This window comes from Thalassophryne amazonica, chromosome 14, assembly GCF_902500255.1.
Source record: "Thalassophryne amazonica chromosome 14, fThaAma1.1, whole genome shotgun sequence".
Lineage (NCBI taxonomy): Eukaryota > Metazoa > Chordata > Actinopteri > Batrachoidiformes > Batrachoididae > Thalassophryne > Thalassophryne amazonica.
Window position 1 is genome coordinate 77,699,078 of NC_047116.1, and position 19,169 is coordinate 77,718,246.

The following is a 19,169-nucleotide window of genomic DNA, read 5'->3' on the forward strand; positions in this document are numbered from 1 at the left end:
TAGCTTTTGTATCCTTCCCCTAAACCATGATGTTGAACAATCTGTTTTCAGGTCATTTGAGAGTTGTTTAGAGACTCCCATGTTGCCACTCATTAGAAGAAATGCAAAGGGGAGAAACATTTGCAAATGGCCACCTTAACTACCCTCAGAGGTGTCAAATCCTGCTTCAGAAAGTAAACCCTCCCATGTGTTGCTTCTACCTGTGCACCTAAAACAGGTAATCTCAATAATTAGGTCATCCACCTCCCTGAAGAGCTGAACTAATGACAATAAGCTGGTTTATTGGGAAGATGGAACAAATATGTGGCTGGACTTTTACTTTCTGAAGCTGGATTTGACACCTCTGAATACTCTTTCTCATGATTGGATTCACCTGTGTAAGAATGTCAAGGGTCACTGAGCTTACCAAACCAATTTTTTGTTCCAACAATCAGTGATAAATGTATTCAAATCAATAAAATGACAAGGGTGCCCAAATTAATGCACCTGTCTAATTTGTTTAAATAATTATTGTACACTTTCTGTAAATACTAGAAACTTCATTTCACTTCTCAAATTCAGTGTGTTTGTCTGCTACATGATATATTTGACTGAAATTTCAAATCCAGACAACCAATGATTTATAAAGGAAAATCATGAAAATTATCACGGGATCCCAAACCTTTGCATACAACTGTACATATTTCAACCAGAAGTTCCATACAGACGAATCTAAGGCAGAAGAAAAATATAGGACTCTATTTGTGCTGTATGTCCACTGGCATAAGGAGAACACTGATCTGAAAGCTGGCTTCTCATCTGATACTGAGTGAACGTAAGACAACAAATTGGGGCGAGAAGCCGGCCTGTTTTTCCCACCCACAAGAAGTTAATCATTTTATTATGGTCACAAAGTCCATCAGAAAAAAAAATAGTATTTCGTGGATGGCATCATTTACACACAGTGGACAAGCTGCTCCTGGCCAACTGCCATAGAAGGCAAACATCTGAATGAGGAGGATTTGCTGCGTCCAAGTGGTAAGCTTTGATGGTCCTCAGATAGAATAGTGGTTTGAGGATGTTTTACAAGGCTGGAACGGATTAAAATATTTTAGTTATTTTCATGGGGAAAATTCATTTGAAATACGAGCAGACGTCTTACGAGCACAGAGTTGAAGTCAATTTAATCATAATCCAAAAAGACCCGGATACCAGATACTACCCTATGGAAAAGCAAAAAAACCGAGTAGAGTCGAGCCAAGTCGTGCTACTTTTGTGAAGTGGAAAAGCGCCTAACGTCAACCCTTGCAGGTTTCTGAAAACCGGGTGATAGCATAATTACATGTAAACACATCTCATTGACAATACATCTTTCCACCTATCTTCTTGCAACAAAGAAAGCACTGTCTCCCTCCCATCTACCCAGCAAAACAATCTACTCATCGTATCCATTCCTATCTCCAAACAATATCACAATGTCAGGGTGATGACACGAGTGCCATACAAACACCAGTTATTATAAAAGAGGCCACTTAATTCACCCTTCAAATGTAAACATGCATGACAACTCAACAAAAGAGGTCCAGCCCACCTCCCCTGATGTCTCCCCAGCCCACCAAGAAGTCATCGACTACTTGCATGAACCCCTGCATGGACAAGGATCCACTCTCCTACTGGAAGGTCAACAAGGGCAGGTACCCACACCTGGCCAAGGTAGCCCAGCGATACCTGTGCATCCCTGCCACATCAGCTCCAGTGGAGAGGGTTTTCTCAGTGGCGGGGAAGATCTCCAGGCCTGAGAAGTGCCGCCTCAGTGACTCTGTCTTCCAAGCACTTATGTTTGTCAAGTGCAACTGGAAGGAGGTTAGGTGTGTGAAGAAGTGATGCTTAGGTTGTGAACTGGTTGAATGAGACACTGTATTAGTGGTGACTGAAGACTGTATTATGATGGTGATTATGATCAAAGACTCCCTTGCTTACTAGATGTCAGGTTTGAACTGTTTGAGTGAGACACTCTGATTGTGTTAGTGATGACTGAAGGCTGTATGTGTTATGTATTATGTAGTAAACTCCCTAATGTTATATATCTGATATGTGATCAGTGATATATGATCACTCTATCTTTATTAGTTGGCTATGTACCACAGGCTTTTAAGGTGGCAGTAATTAAACCATTACTTAAAAGCCATCAATTGACCCAGCTATCTTAGCTAATTATAGGCCAATCTCCAACCTTCCTTTTCTCTCAAAATTCTTGAAAGGGTAGAGGAATGGTCTATTTGAAGAGTTTCAGTCAGGTTTTAGAATTCATCATCCCCCTGCCCAGGAGAGAGGATGGAGACAAGCGAGCAGTTATAATGAGGTTTGTCAACAGAAAATATAAAATGGCCTTGTTAAAAACAGGGACGGAAACTTAAGGAACAAAACGTATTCATCAATGAACATCTGACCAAAAGAAATGCAGACATCGCCAGGAAAGCTCGTTTCTTAAAAAGCAGGGAAAAATTCAACAGACATGGACATCCAACTGCAAAACATTTATCAAACTGAATGGAACACCAGAACAAGCCGAAGGTTATGGTAATCAGGAACATCGAGGATCTGGACAAATACGACCAATAGGTATGATAGGACACAACACATCACAACACCATGACACAGACCAGAGGAACCTATTCATCTACTACATCATCTACATCTGGAGACAAGAAGGATATAACTCAAAGGATTGCTGATCATGGAAAGTAGAACCTGAGAACATTTAAATACACAGACCACAATGTACTGGACTTGGAGCACGATATAGACCCGGACAATAATTTCTTCTCAAATATCAATGACAGTGTGTTGCTATTATACAGATGAACAGTTTAATCGGAATCATTAAACGGATAACAAATTATCAATAATCCATTTCAACAGCAGAAGTCTATATGCAAACTTTAACAACATTAAAGAATATTTAAGTCAATTTAAAAAATATTTAACATAATTGCTATATCAGAAACATGGATCAATGAAGATAAATGGATTCAATGGATTTTGAACTGGATGGATATGAATTTAATTGTGTAAACAGAAAGAATAAGAGTGGAGGAGGAGTGGCTGTGTATGTGGATAAGAACATGGATTATAAAATAGTAGACAATATGACAACTGTGATTGATAACTTATTAGAATGTATAACTATTGAAATATGTGAAGAAAAAAGCAAAAAATGTATTAGTCAGCTGTATATATAGAGCACCAGGATCTAGTATTGAAACATTCACTGACTGTATGGGAAAAATGTTCTCAAAAACTAATCAAAAAACTGTGTTCATTTGTGGTGACTTAAATATTGATCTGCTCAATCCAAATAAGCATAAAAATAACAGATGAATTTATCAGTATAATGTACAGTATGAGTTTATATCCAAAAATCACCAGGCCAAGCAGAATTACATCCCATAGTGCTACCTTAATTGATAATATATTCAGCAATGATATTGAGAATAACACTGTGAGTGGATTATTAATCAATGACATTAGTGATCATTCTACCAGTTTTCATCGTTTATAATAGAAACCATCGGCGGAATCAGCCAGAGGAGAAAATAAAATACAGGCGAGTGCGGGCAGAGGAAAACATGAACACACTAAAGAAGGATTTACAGGAGCAAAACTGGGAAAAGGTATACAGTGAAAGTGATGTTGATAGTGCATATGAAACTTTTTTACAAATATTTACATCATTATATGATAAAAAATTGTCCAATTAAACAAGACTACAGAAAACACAAAAATCCAAGCTCGACCATGGATGACGAAAGGGTTACGAAATGCATGTAATAAGAAAAATACACTGTATAGAGAATTCATAAAACTAAAGAGGCAGAAAATAGATATAAGAAATACAAAAATAGATTAACTAATATTATACGGGTATGTAGGAAGGAAATTATAGTAACATATTATATAATAACAAAAACAATATTAAAGGAATATGGGATATATTAAATAGCATTATCAAAAATGGTAATAAAAACAGAGTTACCTGTTATGTGTAGGACGCAAGGCGGAGAACCGACCAGCGTTTGAAGGACCCAGTATGAAATAAGCAGAGCACGGTACAAAGGATAACTGAATTTAATAAACATAACAGTGACGTGCAAAATACAAACAAATGAATGCGCGGTCTGGCGTGGTGGAATGCCGGTGTGCTCCCAGCAGCACTACGGTCCGGAGCCAGAAACAGTTCGGACCCAAGGACCCCGCCGACACCCCCCAGGTGGCTGCGACAAACTGAGTCTGTGAAAGAAGAAACCATCATGTGAGTCCACACTCCACACACAGAGAGACCACTCAAAGGTGTACACAAACAGCAAACACTTCTTGGCTTAATTACCAATCAGCTTCCCACCCTGCAGGCATGGAACACCCAGTTCACATTATCACTGCAGTGGAAGCTGATTAAACGACTAACATAACAGCTCAATATAATAAGGTGTGAGGGACACCACATTTACTGACTGTACTTATGTTAGTCACAAAACCTAACGTACCTCAGGAAGTGTGCTGACGAGCGTGAGACCTCACCCCCTCCTCTTTCACAGACCATGCATCAAACCTGGACGGTCTCTGCATCCAAAATGATGAGATGGCTCTCAAGACGACGATCTCACCCGTCTGGTCACAACGTTGAGTCTCTGGCAAATACACACTGTGTACTCCAGACTTAAATGCCATCATGCTCCAATCCGTGTAGATGCACCACAGCTGTGAGTCCTGACGAGCTGCACATGATCAGCCTCAGGTGATCAGGGTGAGGTCCTGATGACTCAGCCACACAGCCACTCAGTCCTAAACGCGTGGCACCTGGAAGGAAAAACAAAAGACAGAAACAAAAGACAGCCAGGCACCCCCAGCCTCACAACAGCACCCCACCCTCACGGAAGCCTCCCGGCGACCACACAAACTGCGCCAGGAGAAGAAACACCCCCCTCCAGGGACCATGGCTGGAAACCGTATCTGCATTCATCTTCCATCAGAATCTTCATCTAACAGAACGGTTGACGTCTTGTCCTCTGGCTGCATCTTTGCCCTTGTTTCTGTCAGTCAATATGCACAGGTGTGGCCAGGAGTTCTTGAACCTGTGCGGTCAGCCTTTGTCCAACCATGTTTAACATCTGATTAGTCATAAAACAAAAAAGACAAACACAAACAACCAAACCAACCACCCCCCCCCCCCCCTCCCCAGAGGACCGTCCCATCAAACCCCGGGAAGAGGAGAAAAGAAAAACAACCCAAACTGAAGCTTACAAATATAAACACTAACACCCCCCCCCCCCGGACGACATGTAGGGACCAACACCCCCCAGAGGACATCCCGCCTGCTCCAGGAGTAATAACCATAGCCGAGGTCCCTCTGGGATCCAAAGTCACCCACAGGGACTCCCAGCGCCTCCCAGAGGACCGTTCCATCAACCCCAGGAGACGCCCCCCCTCATGACCAACGGACCCAGCCCCGGCCGTCTATGGCTAGATGGACCCACAGCCCTTTCCCCCCCAGAGGACACCACAGTCACACCCTGAGGGCGGAAACTGGGGGGAAAAACAAAAAGAAAAAAAAAAAACATACAAACAAAACAACCCCAACCCCACCCCCTCGGCGCAGTGGAAACTGGAAGCACGTCCAGCGTCACCAACCATGACTATACCCCAGAAGTCAACCGGGAGGAGTGGAACAGCGGTTATGGCAGACAGCACAAAACGGCGCCACCCCTCCGACTTCCAAACCAGCCACCAGCTGCGGGTATATCCCACTGCCCCAAACCTCAGCCACGCTGATGGCAGACGGCTTAAAGGCGCGCTGAAGCCGGAGGTGGAACAGGGAATCAACAAAAAAAAAAAAACACCCCGAACCCCCCCCCCCCCCCAGGTGCAGAGGTTACCTGGGAAACGCCCAGCATAACCAAACTGCACCACCCCAGCAACGCCGACAACCTACGGCTCACACGGCTGGAGCCAGAGGAGAAGAGAGGGAAAATTAAAAAAAAAAATACCCCAAACCCCCCCCCCCCCTCCCGGGTGCAGAGGTTACCTGGGAAATGCCCAGCACAACCAAACTGCACCACTCCAGCAACGCCGACACGTACGGCTCACACGGCCGGAGCCAGAGGAGAAGAGAGGGCACAACAAAAAAAAAAGAAAAAAGAAAAAACAACCCAATTACCCCCCCATCACCCCCCAGGGGACCGTCCCATCAAACCATCGTAGGTGAAACTAAAAGAAATAAAAAGAAAGACTAACAGACTAACATAAAGTTACCTGGGTCCTTTTTTATGCTCCAGACAGCCTGCAAGGGCACGACCCCAGAACACTAATAGTGTAAAAAAAATCTCACCCAAAAACCAACTAAAAAAAAACACCCACAAAAAATGAACCAATACAAAACTAATAAGTGACGTATACCGTTAAGCTCAAACAAATGGAACACACCTGTTCCACCTTAAGAGCATTAACGGTAATGTGACTCAGTCACCAACAGAGGGAGCCAAAGTGCTGGAAATAAAAACCCCTTTGGTAACAGAAAAAACAACTCATGCTGCTTTTCTTGTGCGCAGCGATGTGTAAACACACAACCAAAAGGTGCTTCAACTAAATTACACCGGAGCTGACACAACAGACGCAGTAGTTATCTTTACCCGGGGAAATGGGGCTACAACTGTAACACAGGAAGCACAGCGACCCGTGCCACAGAGCTCCGCCGTGCGCGTTCTCCCATTACAGACCCACTCCTGCAGCTCCCGTTTAACCTCTTATCCGGTCGGAGTGTGACGCGAAGCCGTCGCTAGTCACACTCCACCACGACCCACGGATAAGGCAACAAACACAGGAACACGGCTGCAATAGAGCTCAAATCAGTATTCAGTAATGGGTTCTCAGACACGCACCATCCGGGCGGAGAGCACCCGCAACTGATCCGGATAACTTCTGAACGTCTGTTGCCGCCTTCCCGGCGCGGTACCGTCTCTGCTACCGCTGGGTCCGTGATGTTTGGCCAGAGACTAATATTATGTGTAGGACGCAGGGCGGAGATCCGACCAGCGTTTGAAGGACCCAGTATGAAATAAGCAGAGCACGGTACAAAGGATAACTGAATTTAATAAACATAACAGTGACGTGCAAAATACAAACAAATGAGTGCGCGGTCTGGCATGGTGGAATGCCGGTGTGCTCCCAGCAGCACTACGGTCCGGAGCCAGAAACAGTTCGGACCCAAGGACCCCGCCGACACCCCCCAGGTGGCCGCGACAAACCGAGTCTGTGAAAGAAGAAACCATCATGTGAGTCCACACTCCACACACAGACAGACCACTCAAAGGTGTACACAAACAGCAAACACTTCCTGGCTTAATTACCAATCAGCTTCCCACCCTGCAGGCATGGAACACCCAGTTCACATTATCACTGCAGTGGAAGCTGATTAAACAACTAACATAACAGCTCAATATAATAAGGTGTGAGGGACACCACATTTACTGACTGTACTTATGTTAGTCACAAAACCTAACGTACCTCAGGAAGTGTGCCGACGAGCGTGAGACCTCACCCCCTCCTCTTTCACAGACCATGCATCAAACCTGGAAGGTCTCTGCATCCAAAATGATGAGATGGCTCTCAAAACGACGATCTCACCCGTCTGGTCACAAGGTCGAGTCTCTGGCAAATACACACTGTGTACTCCAGACTTAAATGCCACCATGCTCCAATCCTTGTAGATGCACCACAGCTGTGAGTCCTGACGAGCTGCACATGATCAGCCTCAGGTGATCAGGGTGAGGTCCTGATGACTCAGCCACACAGCCACTCAGTCCTAAACGCGTGCCACCTGGAAAGAAAAACAAAAGACAGAAACAAAAGACAGCCAGGCACCCCCTGCCTCACAACATTACCCTCAGTATTTCATTGATAATAATGTCAAGAAGGAAAATAAGGATGAGGTAGTCAACGGTTTTAATAATGTTTTTGTAAATATTGGACCAAGCTTGGCAGAAAAAATTCCCGATTCCCAACCTGAGGATTGGGATAATAATCTCATAGAAAGAAATCCCTGTTCAATGTTCCTCACAGCAGTGGATGGAAAAGAAATTATAGACATTGTGAATAATTGTAAATATAAAACATCTACCGATTTAAATGAAATTGATATGGTGGTGGTAAAACAGGTCATTGAATGGATTGTAGAACCATTAACATACATCTGTAACTTATCATTTCAAACCGGTAAATTTCCCAATCAAATGAAAATAGCTAAGGTTGTGCCGCTGTATAAGACTGGGGATAGACACCACTTCACAAATTATAGACCTGTTTCTTTGCTTCCACAATTTTCCAAATTATTAGAAAAGTTATTCAATAATAGATTAGACAAATTCATAAATAAACATAAATTACTTACTGATAGTCAATATGGATTCAGAGCACATAGTTCAACATCACTTGCATTAATAGAATCAGTTGAGGAGATTACAAACGCCATAGACCACAAATTACATTCAGTTGGAATATTTATAGACCTTAAAAAGGCTTTTGATACAATCAATCATGACATATTAATCAATAAACTTGAACAGTATGGGATTAGGGGGTTGGTGTTGCACTGGGTGAGAATCTACTTAAGTAACAGAAAACAGTTTGTGAAGTTGGGGGAATATACATCATCATGCTTGGACAATGCTTGTGGCGTCCCACAGGGGTCAGTATTGGGTCCAAAACTGTTTCTAATTTATATAAATGATATTGTCAATGTTTCCAAAATATTAAAATTAGTATTATTTGCAGATGACACAAGCATTTTTTGTCAGGGGGGATTTGCAGGAGTTACTGAGGAGGATCAGTATAGAAATGGGAAATTGAAAATATGGTTTGACAGAAACAAATTATCATTAAACTTAAGTAAAACAAAATACATGTTATTTGGCTATTGTAATACAGACATACAGGTTCAGTTACAAGTCGAGGGGGTAGATATTGAAAGGGTACATGAAAATAAGTTTCTGGGGTGATAATAGATGATAAGATAAACTGGAAGACTCATATAAAACATATACAAAGTAAACTGTCAAGAAGCATTTCAGTTCTAAACAAAGCGAAACATATTCTGGACCACAACTCACTCCGCATTCTTTACTGCTCACTGGTTTTACCATATTTACAGTACTGTGCAGAGGTATGGGGTAATACTTATAAAGGTACAACACAATCACTATCAGTAATGCAGAAAAGAGCTATAAGAATTATTCATAATACTGGCTATAGAGATCATACAAATCCACTATTTTTACAATCCAAATTCTTAAAATTCACAGACTTGGTTCATTTTCAAACAGTACAAATTGTGTATAAAGCAATAAACAATTTACTTCCAGCAAATATTAAAATATGTTTTTTAACAGATCAGGGGATTACAGTCTGAGGGGGAAATTTAATTTAAAGCATCAGTGGGCACGAACAACATTAAAAGGTTTCTGTATTTCTGTCTGCGGGGGTGAGGATGTGGAACAGATTGGGAGTGGGGCTCAAGCAATGTCCAAGCATGAACCAGTTCAAACAGCGGTACAAAAAATATGGTTTTTTCTAGGTATAGGGAGGAGGAAGGGTAATGAGGGTTAGGGTGTTTTTGGTTTTTTGCTTCGGCTTGTAAATATATAGTATTTTGTATGTAAGTAGGTATGTGTAGGTGTATATTTATGTTTGTGTGTGTATATATATATATATATATATATAATTATATATATATATATATATATATATATATATATATATATATATATATATATATTGATATCGGTTTAGGTGTGTAGGAATCTATGTGTATATGTGGCAAAGGGTATTACTGGTTGTGGGGAAGAAGGGGTAGGGATAAATAAGCTGATGCTTCACCCTACCCCTTTTCGGACATGTTGGGTACACAGTAGAAACTTTTTTGTTGTTGTCTTTACTGATCTATCTTGTAATTGTTGTTGTATCAAATGTTCAAAATAAACAGTTTTCATTCATTCATTCATTCATTCATTCATTCATTCATTCATTCATTCATCATAGGACAGAAACAGCATTAGTGAAGGTTACAAATGATCTTCTTATGGCCTCAGACAGTGGACTCATCTCTGTGCTTGTCCTGTTAGACCTCAGTGCTGCTTTTGATACTATTGACCATAAAATTTTATTACAGAGATTAGAGCATGCCATAGGTATTAAAGCCACTGCGCTGCAGTGGTTTGAATCATATTTATCTAATAGATTACAATTTGTTCATGTAAATGGGGAGTCTTCTTCACAGACTAAGGTTAATCATGGAGTTCCACAAGGTTCTGTGCTAGGACCAATTTTATTCACTTTATACATGCTTCCCTTAGGCAGTATTATTAGAAAGCATTGCTTAAATTTTCATTGTTACGCAGATGATACCCAGCTTTATCTATCCATGAAGCCAGAGGACACACACCAATTAGCTAAACTGCAGGATTGTCTTACAGACATAAAGACATGGATGACCTCTAATTTCCTGCTTTTAAACTCAGATAAAACTGAAGTTATTGTACTTGGCCCCACAAATCTTAGAAACATGGTGTCTAACCAGATCCTTACTCTGGATGGCATTACCCTGACCTCTACTAATACTGTGAGAAATCTTAAAGTCATTTTTGATCAAGATATGTCCTTCAATGCACATATTAAGCAAATATGTAGGACTGCTTTTTTCATTTGCGCAATATCTCTAAAATTAGAAAGGTCTTGTCTCAGAGTGATGCTGAAAAACTAATTCATGCATTTATTTCCTCTAGGCTGGACTATTGTAATTCATTATTATCAGGTTGTCCTAAAAACTCCCTGAAAAGCCTTCAGTTAATTCAAAATGCTGCAGCTAGAGTACTGACGGGGACTAGAAGGAGAGAGCATATTTCACCCATATTGGCCTCACTTCATTGGTTTCCGGTTAATTCTAGAATAGAATTTAAAATTCTTCTTCTTACTTATAAGGTTTTGAATAATCAGGTCCCATCTTATCTTAGGGACCTCATAGACCATATCACCCCAATAGAGCGTTTTGCTCTCAGACTGCAGGCTTACTTGTAGTTTCTAGGGTTTGTAAGAGTAGAATGGGAAGGCAGAGCCTTCAGCTTTCAGGCTCCTCTCCTCTGGAACCAGCTCCCAATTCAGATCAGGGAGACAGACACCCTCTCTGCTTTTAAGAATAGGCTTAAAACTTTCCTTTTTGCTAAAGCTTATAGTTAGGGCTGGATCAGGTGACCCTGAACCATCCCTTAGTTATGCTGCTATAGACTTAGACTGCTGGGGGTTTCCCATGATACACTGTTTCTCTTTTTGCTCTGTATGCACCACTCTGCATTTAATCATTGGTGATTGATCTCTGCTCTCTTCCACAGCATGTCTTTTTCCTGATTCTCTCCCCTCAGCCCCAACCAGTCCCAGCAGAAGACTGCCCCTCCCTGAGCCTGGTTCTGCTGGAGGTTTCTTCCTGTTAAAACCGAGTTTTCCTTCCCACTGTCGCCAAGTGCTTGCTCACAGGGTGTCGTTTTGACTGTTGGGGTTTTTCTGTAATTATTGTATGGCTTTTGCCTTACAATATAAAGTGCCTTGGGGCAACTGTTTGTTGTGGTTTGGTGCTATATAAATAAAATTGATTTGATATCTGACTTTTCATGTTGTTGAAGACTGATCGTGATGGTGATAATGATGGAAGACTCCACGTTTAGTAGCTGTTTAAGTGTCTGATGTTATTATCTGATGATATTGAAAACTAAATGTAAATATGCCTGACTTCTTTTACAGTGTACATATAGTTTACCTTACCTCTCGTCTCGTCTGAAGACCCACTTTTATTCTCTGGCTTTTTAGCTCTGCGTGAGTTGTATGGTCCTCTGTTGTCTTTTGGTCCAGTGTTTTATTTATTTATTGTTTTTAATGTTCATTTATTAGTATCTGAGTTGGTTTATTGTCTTGTATCGTTTGTATAATAATTTTTATGTGCAGCACTTTGGAAACTGTTCTGTTGTTTAAATGTGCTATACAAATAAAGTGGATTGGATTATAATAAATGTTTCACAATGAAGAGTCTGTTAGCTTCTTCACATATTTCATCATTCACATATGCACATACATATCGCGAATAAAGTTTAATCAAGTTTAATCACTTAATCTAATCTAATCCAAAATGAAATGCCCTTTAATCTAATCTAATCAAATTTAATTTAATTTAATCACTTCAACTCTGTCACAGAATGAATTAAACTCGTATCTTGATGTTCCACCGTAAGCAGTTCATAAATTTTAATCCCCATATCAATTGAAACCATTCACAGAACAACCGCACAATCCCAAAAAACATGATTTAAAGGGGAACAGAAATGCCCACAGATTATTTATAGTCACAAAAATTGTGTTCTTTAATAGTTCAAGAAACACTAAAGACCATAAAACTTCTACAGAAAACCTTGTTTTAGTCGTGGTCTGAGAGGCTTTGACATCGACCGGCTGCCGCCATTTATGCAGGTCAGGCGGGTGACGTCACTGGTTGGGGGGAAGATGAGCCTCGTTCTGAGATTCCCTGCCAGGCACCAACAGAGGTTATACGAGGGTTAGGGTTAGGGTTATATATATATGAGTATATGAGTACTATATGAGTACTAGGAGTCCGCACTCCCAATGCTGTCCACTAAATGCGATGGACAGCAACATGACACCTCCTAAACGGGCAAAATATCTCAGAAGATCCCGGATGTTAATGCATTTTCAACACACTCAGGAAAAACACGCAAAATACATGTTAAAATGCCATTCTGACCTGGATTTCAAGCCAGTAAAATTAATTAACATTAAATCATGTCAGGAAAGTATTAAACTTACTCTGACACCCACAAATCCTGAAATATTAGTGTTGAAAGTTACACAGATCCGCGCAGTTAAGCTGTGCTGCTGGGCTGAACCGAGGTGCTGCTGCTGTTGTCAGCATAGCGCAGCTCCTAAAAACATTACAAAACATTTATATATACATTTTTACGCAATTATCCTTCATTGACACATGAACGGGTAGGAAACATACACCTGTTTATCAACCAAATGTCAAGGACAAAGTGACAAGAATAACCAAGGTAACCAATTACCAAGGAATGCACAAACAAATTCTCAAAAAGCGTTTCTGTCCCCCTTTAATAAACAACACAAACCAAGGTTAGTCTGTTAGCTTAGCTGATTTGGACTCCAAGACGAGGGTGTTCAGGCTTCGGCTTCTTTCATCACACACTGAGCCACCCACACAACACCAATTCAGGCACTGGGTTCATCATGGCGTAACTAGAATCACGGCTGCTGCTACTGTCGATGTGGTGTTGCCCGACGGGCTTCACTTTAACCGTTTGTCGAGTACATACAGTAGTGTTCAGAATAATAGTAGTGCTATGTGACTAAAAAGATTAATCTAGGTTTTGAGTGTACGTACGTCTTATTGTTACATGGGAAACAAGGTACCAGTAGATTCAGTAGATTCTCACAAATCCAACAAGACCAAGCATTCATGATATGCACACTCTTAAGGCTATGAAATTGGGCTATTAGTAAAAAAAAAAAGTAGAAAAGGGGGTGTTCACAGTAATAGTACCATCTGCTGTTGACGCAATAAATTCGAAACTATTATGTTCAAACTGCTTTTTTAGCAATCCTGTGAATCACTAAACTAGTATTTAGTTGTATAACCAGTTTTTTCATGATTTCTTCACATCTGCAAGGCATTAATTTTGTTGGTTTGGAACCAAGATTTTGCTCGTTTACTAGTGTGCTTGGGGTCACTGTCTTGTTGAAACACCCATTTCAAGGGCATGTCCTCTTCAGCATAAGGCAACATGACCTCTTCAAGTATTTTGACATATCCAAACTGATCCATGATACCTGGTATGCGATATATAGGCCCAACACCATAGTAGGAGAAACATGCCCATATCATGATGCTTGCACCACCATGCTTCACTGTCTTCACTGTGAACTGTGGCTTGAATTCAGAGTTTGGGGGTCGTCTCACAAACTGTCTGCGGCCCTTGGACCCAAAAAGAACAATTTTACTCCATCCATTACTCTCATCCATCAGTCCACAAAATATTCCTCCATTTCTCTTTAGGCCAGTTGATGTGTTCTTTGGCAAATTGTAACCTTGTCTGCACGTCTTTTATTTAACAGAGGGACTTTGCAGGGGATTCTTGCAAATAAATTAGCTTCACACAGTCGTCTTCTAATTGTCACAGCACTTAAGGTAACTCCAGACTGTCTTTGATCATCTTGGAGCTGATCAATGGGTGAGCCTTTGCCATTCTGGTTATTCTTCTATCCATTTTGATGGTTGTTTTCCATTTTCTTCCACGTGTTTTTTTTTGTGTCCATTTTAAAGCATTGGAGATCATTGCAGATGAACAGCCTATAATTTTTTGCAACTGCATATAGGTTTTCCCCTCTCCAATCAACTTTTTAATCAAACTACACTGTTCTTCTGAACAATGTCTTGAATGTCCCATTTTCCTCAGGCTTTCAAAGAGAAAAGCATGTTCAACAGGTGCTGGCTTCATCCTTAAATAGGGGACACCTGATTCACACCTGTTTGTTCCACAAAATTGACAAACTCACTGACTGAATGCCACACTACTATTATTGTGAACACCCCCTTTTCTTTTTTTTTTTTTTTTTTACTAATAGCCCAATTTCATAGCCTTAAGAGTGTGCATATCATGAATGCTTGGTCTTGTTGGATTTGTGAGAATCTACTGAATCTACTGGTACCTTGTTTCCCATGTAACAATAAGAAATATACTCAAAACCTGGATTAATCTTTTTAGTCACATAGCACTACTGTTATTCTGAACACTACTGTATAATCTATAGCTGGGTCTCAGCAAAGGAAAAATTAGTAAATCATGCCCTCAAACTGAAAGACCATGCTCCTGAATAAAGAGAGGGAAACATGGTAACCTGAGAAGCTTTCAGCTGAGGTGTGTATAAACGTATAGCCTTTGGTGTCCTCTGTTGACTATCAATCAATCAATCAATTTTTTTTTATATAGCGCCAAATCACAACAAACAGTTGCCCCAAGGCGCTTTATATTGTAAGGCAAGGCCATACAATAATTATGTAAAACCCCAACGGTCAAAACGACCCCCTGTGAGCAAGCACTTGGCTACAGTGGGAAGGAAAAACTCCCTTTTAACAGGAAGAAACCTCCAGCAGAACCAGGCTCAGGGAGGGGCAGTCTTCTGCTGGGACTGGTTGGGGCTGAGGGAGAGAACCGGGAAAAAGACATGCTGTGGAGGGGAGCAGAGATCGATCACTAATGATTAAATGCAGAGTGGTGCATACAGAGCAAAAGAGAAAGAAACAGTGCATCATGGGAACCCCCCAGCAGTCTACGTCTATAGCAGCATAACTAAGGGATGGTTCAGGGTCACCTGATCCAGCCCTAACTATAAGCTTTAGCAAAAAGGAAAGTTTTAAGCCTAATCTTAAAAGTAGAGAGTAGAGACTAGAGATCATTATGGAGGCTGCTGTACTCTCAGGACCTATTGTAGAATTTTCAGTAGACCCTGTCTCAGATCTGTTAACAATTAGTCCAGTCTTTAAGCTTATCATTTCCTTGGAACTCATGGCGTTGTTTTGATCTAATACACATATTCCACAGGGGTGTCTGATATAAACAGTTGTGGACCTTTAAGAAGTGTTCTTGGAGTCCACACATAAGTGTAGAAACATCCAACGATCTATAGAAAAGGAAACACATGAGGTACTGTCCACATTCTACTAGTTAATGCCATAGCTTTGTTTTTATTTTAAATAAATGTGAAAAACTAAAATCCAGTTTTCCCTTTGACTGTGGGATAGTGACCATTACTTTTAAAAGTAAAGCTGCAGCAGAACATGAAATGGCTGAAGGTGCTCATGCAGCCATATGCATCAAATGTACCTTACATAACCTTTTACTAGAAGTCATCATTGTCATTAATCATAAATACTTTAATAATTTGTAGCCATACATTTAGTTTTTAACTACCGATTTTAACTATTCAGCTCTGCTAATGGTGCAGTTGTTGTGTTCAGTGCTAATAAAAGTGTAAATTAATGGTAAAATGTCATTGTACCAAAATACTTATTGACATCTTTTCTTAAAATGATGAAGAAAGGAAACACTAAACAGCATTCCAGAGCTGCATATTTGGATGTATAAACTGATGTAAAAATATAGGTTTGAAAAAATGTCTGAATGGAAAAAGCCAGCACCATTAAGATAATTCATTTTAGTTTGAATAAGTACAGTATCTACATACTCAAAATGCTCCCACTGAAAATTCTTTAGAAAGTTAATAGAACATTAAAAGATACATACAATCAGGCACACGTAATTGGACAGTGAAACCATTTTTTGTAATTTTGTCTCTATAACCATAACAGGGATGAAATGAAACCCTGCTTGCAGCTACTGAAGCATTCATGGTCACATGCATAAATCCAGAGTGCAGAGTATGATATACCTCATAGGGTGGGGAAACATACAGTGGCTTGCAAAGGTATTTGGCCCCTTGGTATTTCACGCATTTTAAATTGTTTATGGCATTTCAAATACAAAAAAGAAATCAGGCCTCTCAATATAAAAATTTCTAAAATTATCATCCTTAGACTCAAACTGAAAGTAAATCTCTACAACTTGATATAAATGAATTAAAAATATAAAAGCCAAGATGATGGGTTGCATAAGTAATCAGCCCCTTTGGTATAATACCTGTTAATAATCAGTTTTATTGCCAGTTTTCTTGAGACAAGTCAGCGGATGGATACATGAACATTTCCAAGTCACTGAATATGTCTTGAACTTTATTTAAATCAGATATGAAGAAACACAAATAGTATGGCACTCTATGGTAATTCTGTGTGGAGTAGACAGTTCTCAGAAACTGAGTGACTGTGGAAGAAGCAGAAGAGTGAGGAAAGCCACCAAGACAACCCAGAAGTTACAGGCTTCTCTGGCTGTGATTGGAGAAATTGTGCAGGAGGAGGAGGCTTTTCTTTCACCAAAACATTAAGCTTGCATCTCAGATGTACCTTCTGGCAAACTGTAGGTTAACTTTCAGGTCTTCTTTTTAATAAAGTTCTCCTCTGTTTCACTTCATCATGAAGCTGTCTAACTGGGGATACAAAATGCAAAACATGCACTGTGCACAATTTTATCTTTATCTAATAGATTACAATTTGTTCATGTAAATGGGGAATCTTCTTCACAGACTAAGGTTAATTATGATCTATTAGATAAATATGATTCAAACCACCGCAGCGCAGTGCCTTTAATACCTATGGCATGCTCTAATCTCTGTAATAAAATTTTATGGTCAACAGTATCAAAAGCAGCACTGAGGTCTAACAGAACAAGCACAGAGATGAGTCCACTGTCTGAGGCCATAAGAAGATAATTTGTAACCTTCACTAATGCTGTTTCTGTACTATGATGAATTCTAAAACCTGACTGAAACTCTTCAAATAGACCATTCCTCTGCAGATGATCAGTTAGCTGTTTTACAACTACCCTTTAATGAATTTTTGAGAGAAAAGGAAGGTTGGAGATTGGCCTATAATTAGCTAAGATAGCTGGGTCAAGTGATGGCTTTTTAAGTAATGGTTTAATTACTGCCACCTTAAAAGCCTGTGGTACATAGCCAACTAATAAAGATAGATTGATCATATTTAAGATCGAAGCATTAAATAATGGTAGGGCTTCCTTGAGCAGCCTGGTAGGAATGGGGTCTAATAGACATGTTGATGGTTTGGATGAAGTAACTAATGAAAATAACTCAAACAGAACAATCTGAGAGAAAGAGTCTAACCAAAATACCGGCATCACTGAAAGCAGCCAAAGATAACGATACGTCTTTAGGATGGTTATGAGTAATTTTTTCTCTAATAGTTAAAATTAAACTTTTGCAAGCCACTGTAGTATATGGTTATGCATATTAATTGTGGAATAAATTGGATAAGGTGTTCATAAGTCCCAGTGTTGAAGTAAAAACATGACAGATGCCTGGATGCACAGACGGAGCACAATTCTATATCCCCCTGTTCCAGCGTCTCGCCAGGGAGGGGACACTATCACATTAACCGCTGAGGAATTACAACCATTCATATGCAAAGTCTCTCAATTTTCTGAGACCATAAGTTATTGAGCAAACTAAGTAAAAGGTGTCTTGAGTATAGCTTGTTAAACTTCTTGAATTAATGCTGAAAGTCAACAGAAGTACATCTTTTTTCTATTTCAACTCCATTGTGGCAAAACAACAAAAACTGTATCACTGTCCAATTACTTATGGACCAAACATCAGAACAGCTCAACTTACCAACAGTCTCTTACAGGATGCAAATGAAATGAGACAAATAAGGCATTTTTTAATAAAAATTATTTCAACTTATCTAACGACAAAAGAAAGAGTCAAAGTAATTTAAAGCTTTACAGATGAGCGTGCCAGTAACATCAAAAAGCTACAAATGGCTTTTAATCTTGTTAAATAAAATCACGTCACTTAGTTTCTGTTCGCAGTCTGCTCTGTTCCTCCGTTTAATTATTATACATGCAAGAGCTAAAAGCTTCCATTTTTCTACACGAGAGCAGCTCGTGTTTCATAAAATATGTTTATTTTTCCTGACAGCTCAAAAGGTGTGTGTGCTTTCAATGCATGGGGCGGGGCTCTAAAGGTGAGGAGCATCATGATTGGCCAATGGCTGCTAGGTAGAGCTTTGGCGAGGCTGAAGCTACAGTACAAACCCTGTCTTTCTCCCGGGACAAAAAACAAAAGTATCTGTCGCAGGTTTTGTGCTTTGCAAGGAAAGCGAGGCGTTGACATGGCAACAAGACCGTCTGTCCATGCTTGTATCTGCAGCCCGGCTCACATGGACTCAAACTCGTCGATACGCTGCTTGGTGTTGCCCTGACGGATCTGGCGCAGCGTTTTGTATTTGTCTCTGCCTGCCTTGACGTTCTCGGCGTGCAGCATGTCGTTCTGCGTGTTCTTGGTGTCATCGCGGGCTTGAGCCAACTCCGAACTCAGCGCCTGAAAAAGGAGAGACGCACAGAGAGACGGATGACAGGAAGCAGAAAGAAGTGGAG

General features: G+C 40.3%; 1 protein-coding gene across 2 annotated transcripts in view; it reads right to left on the bottom strand.

Moving 5' to 3' along the window:
• Positions 1-18,429: 18,429 nt before the first annotated feature.
• The window catches only part of LOC117524426 (radixin), a 111,588-nt gene continuing 110,848 nt past the window's right edge, over positions 18,430-19,169 (bottom strand). For both annotated transcript variants that reach the window (XM_034186202.1, XM_034186201.1), the window contains exon 15: positions 18,430-19,113. In XM_034186202.1, coding sequence (XP_034042093.1) covers positions 18,949-19,113 — 165 coding nt within the window. In that variant the 3' untranslated portion in view covers positions 18,430-18,948. The remainder of the gene's footprint in view (positions 19,114-19,169) is intronic.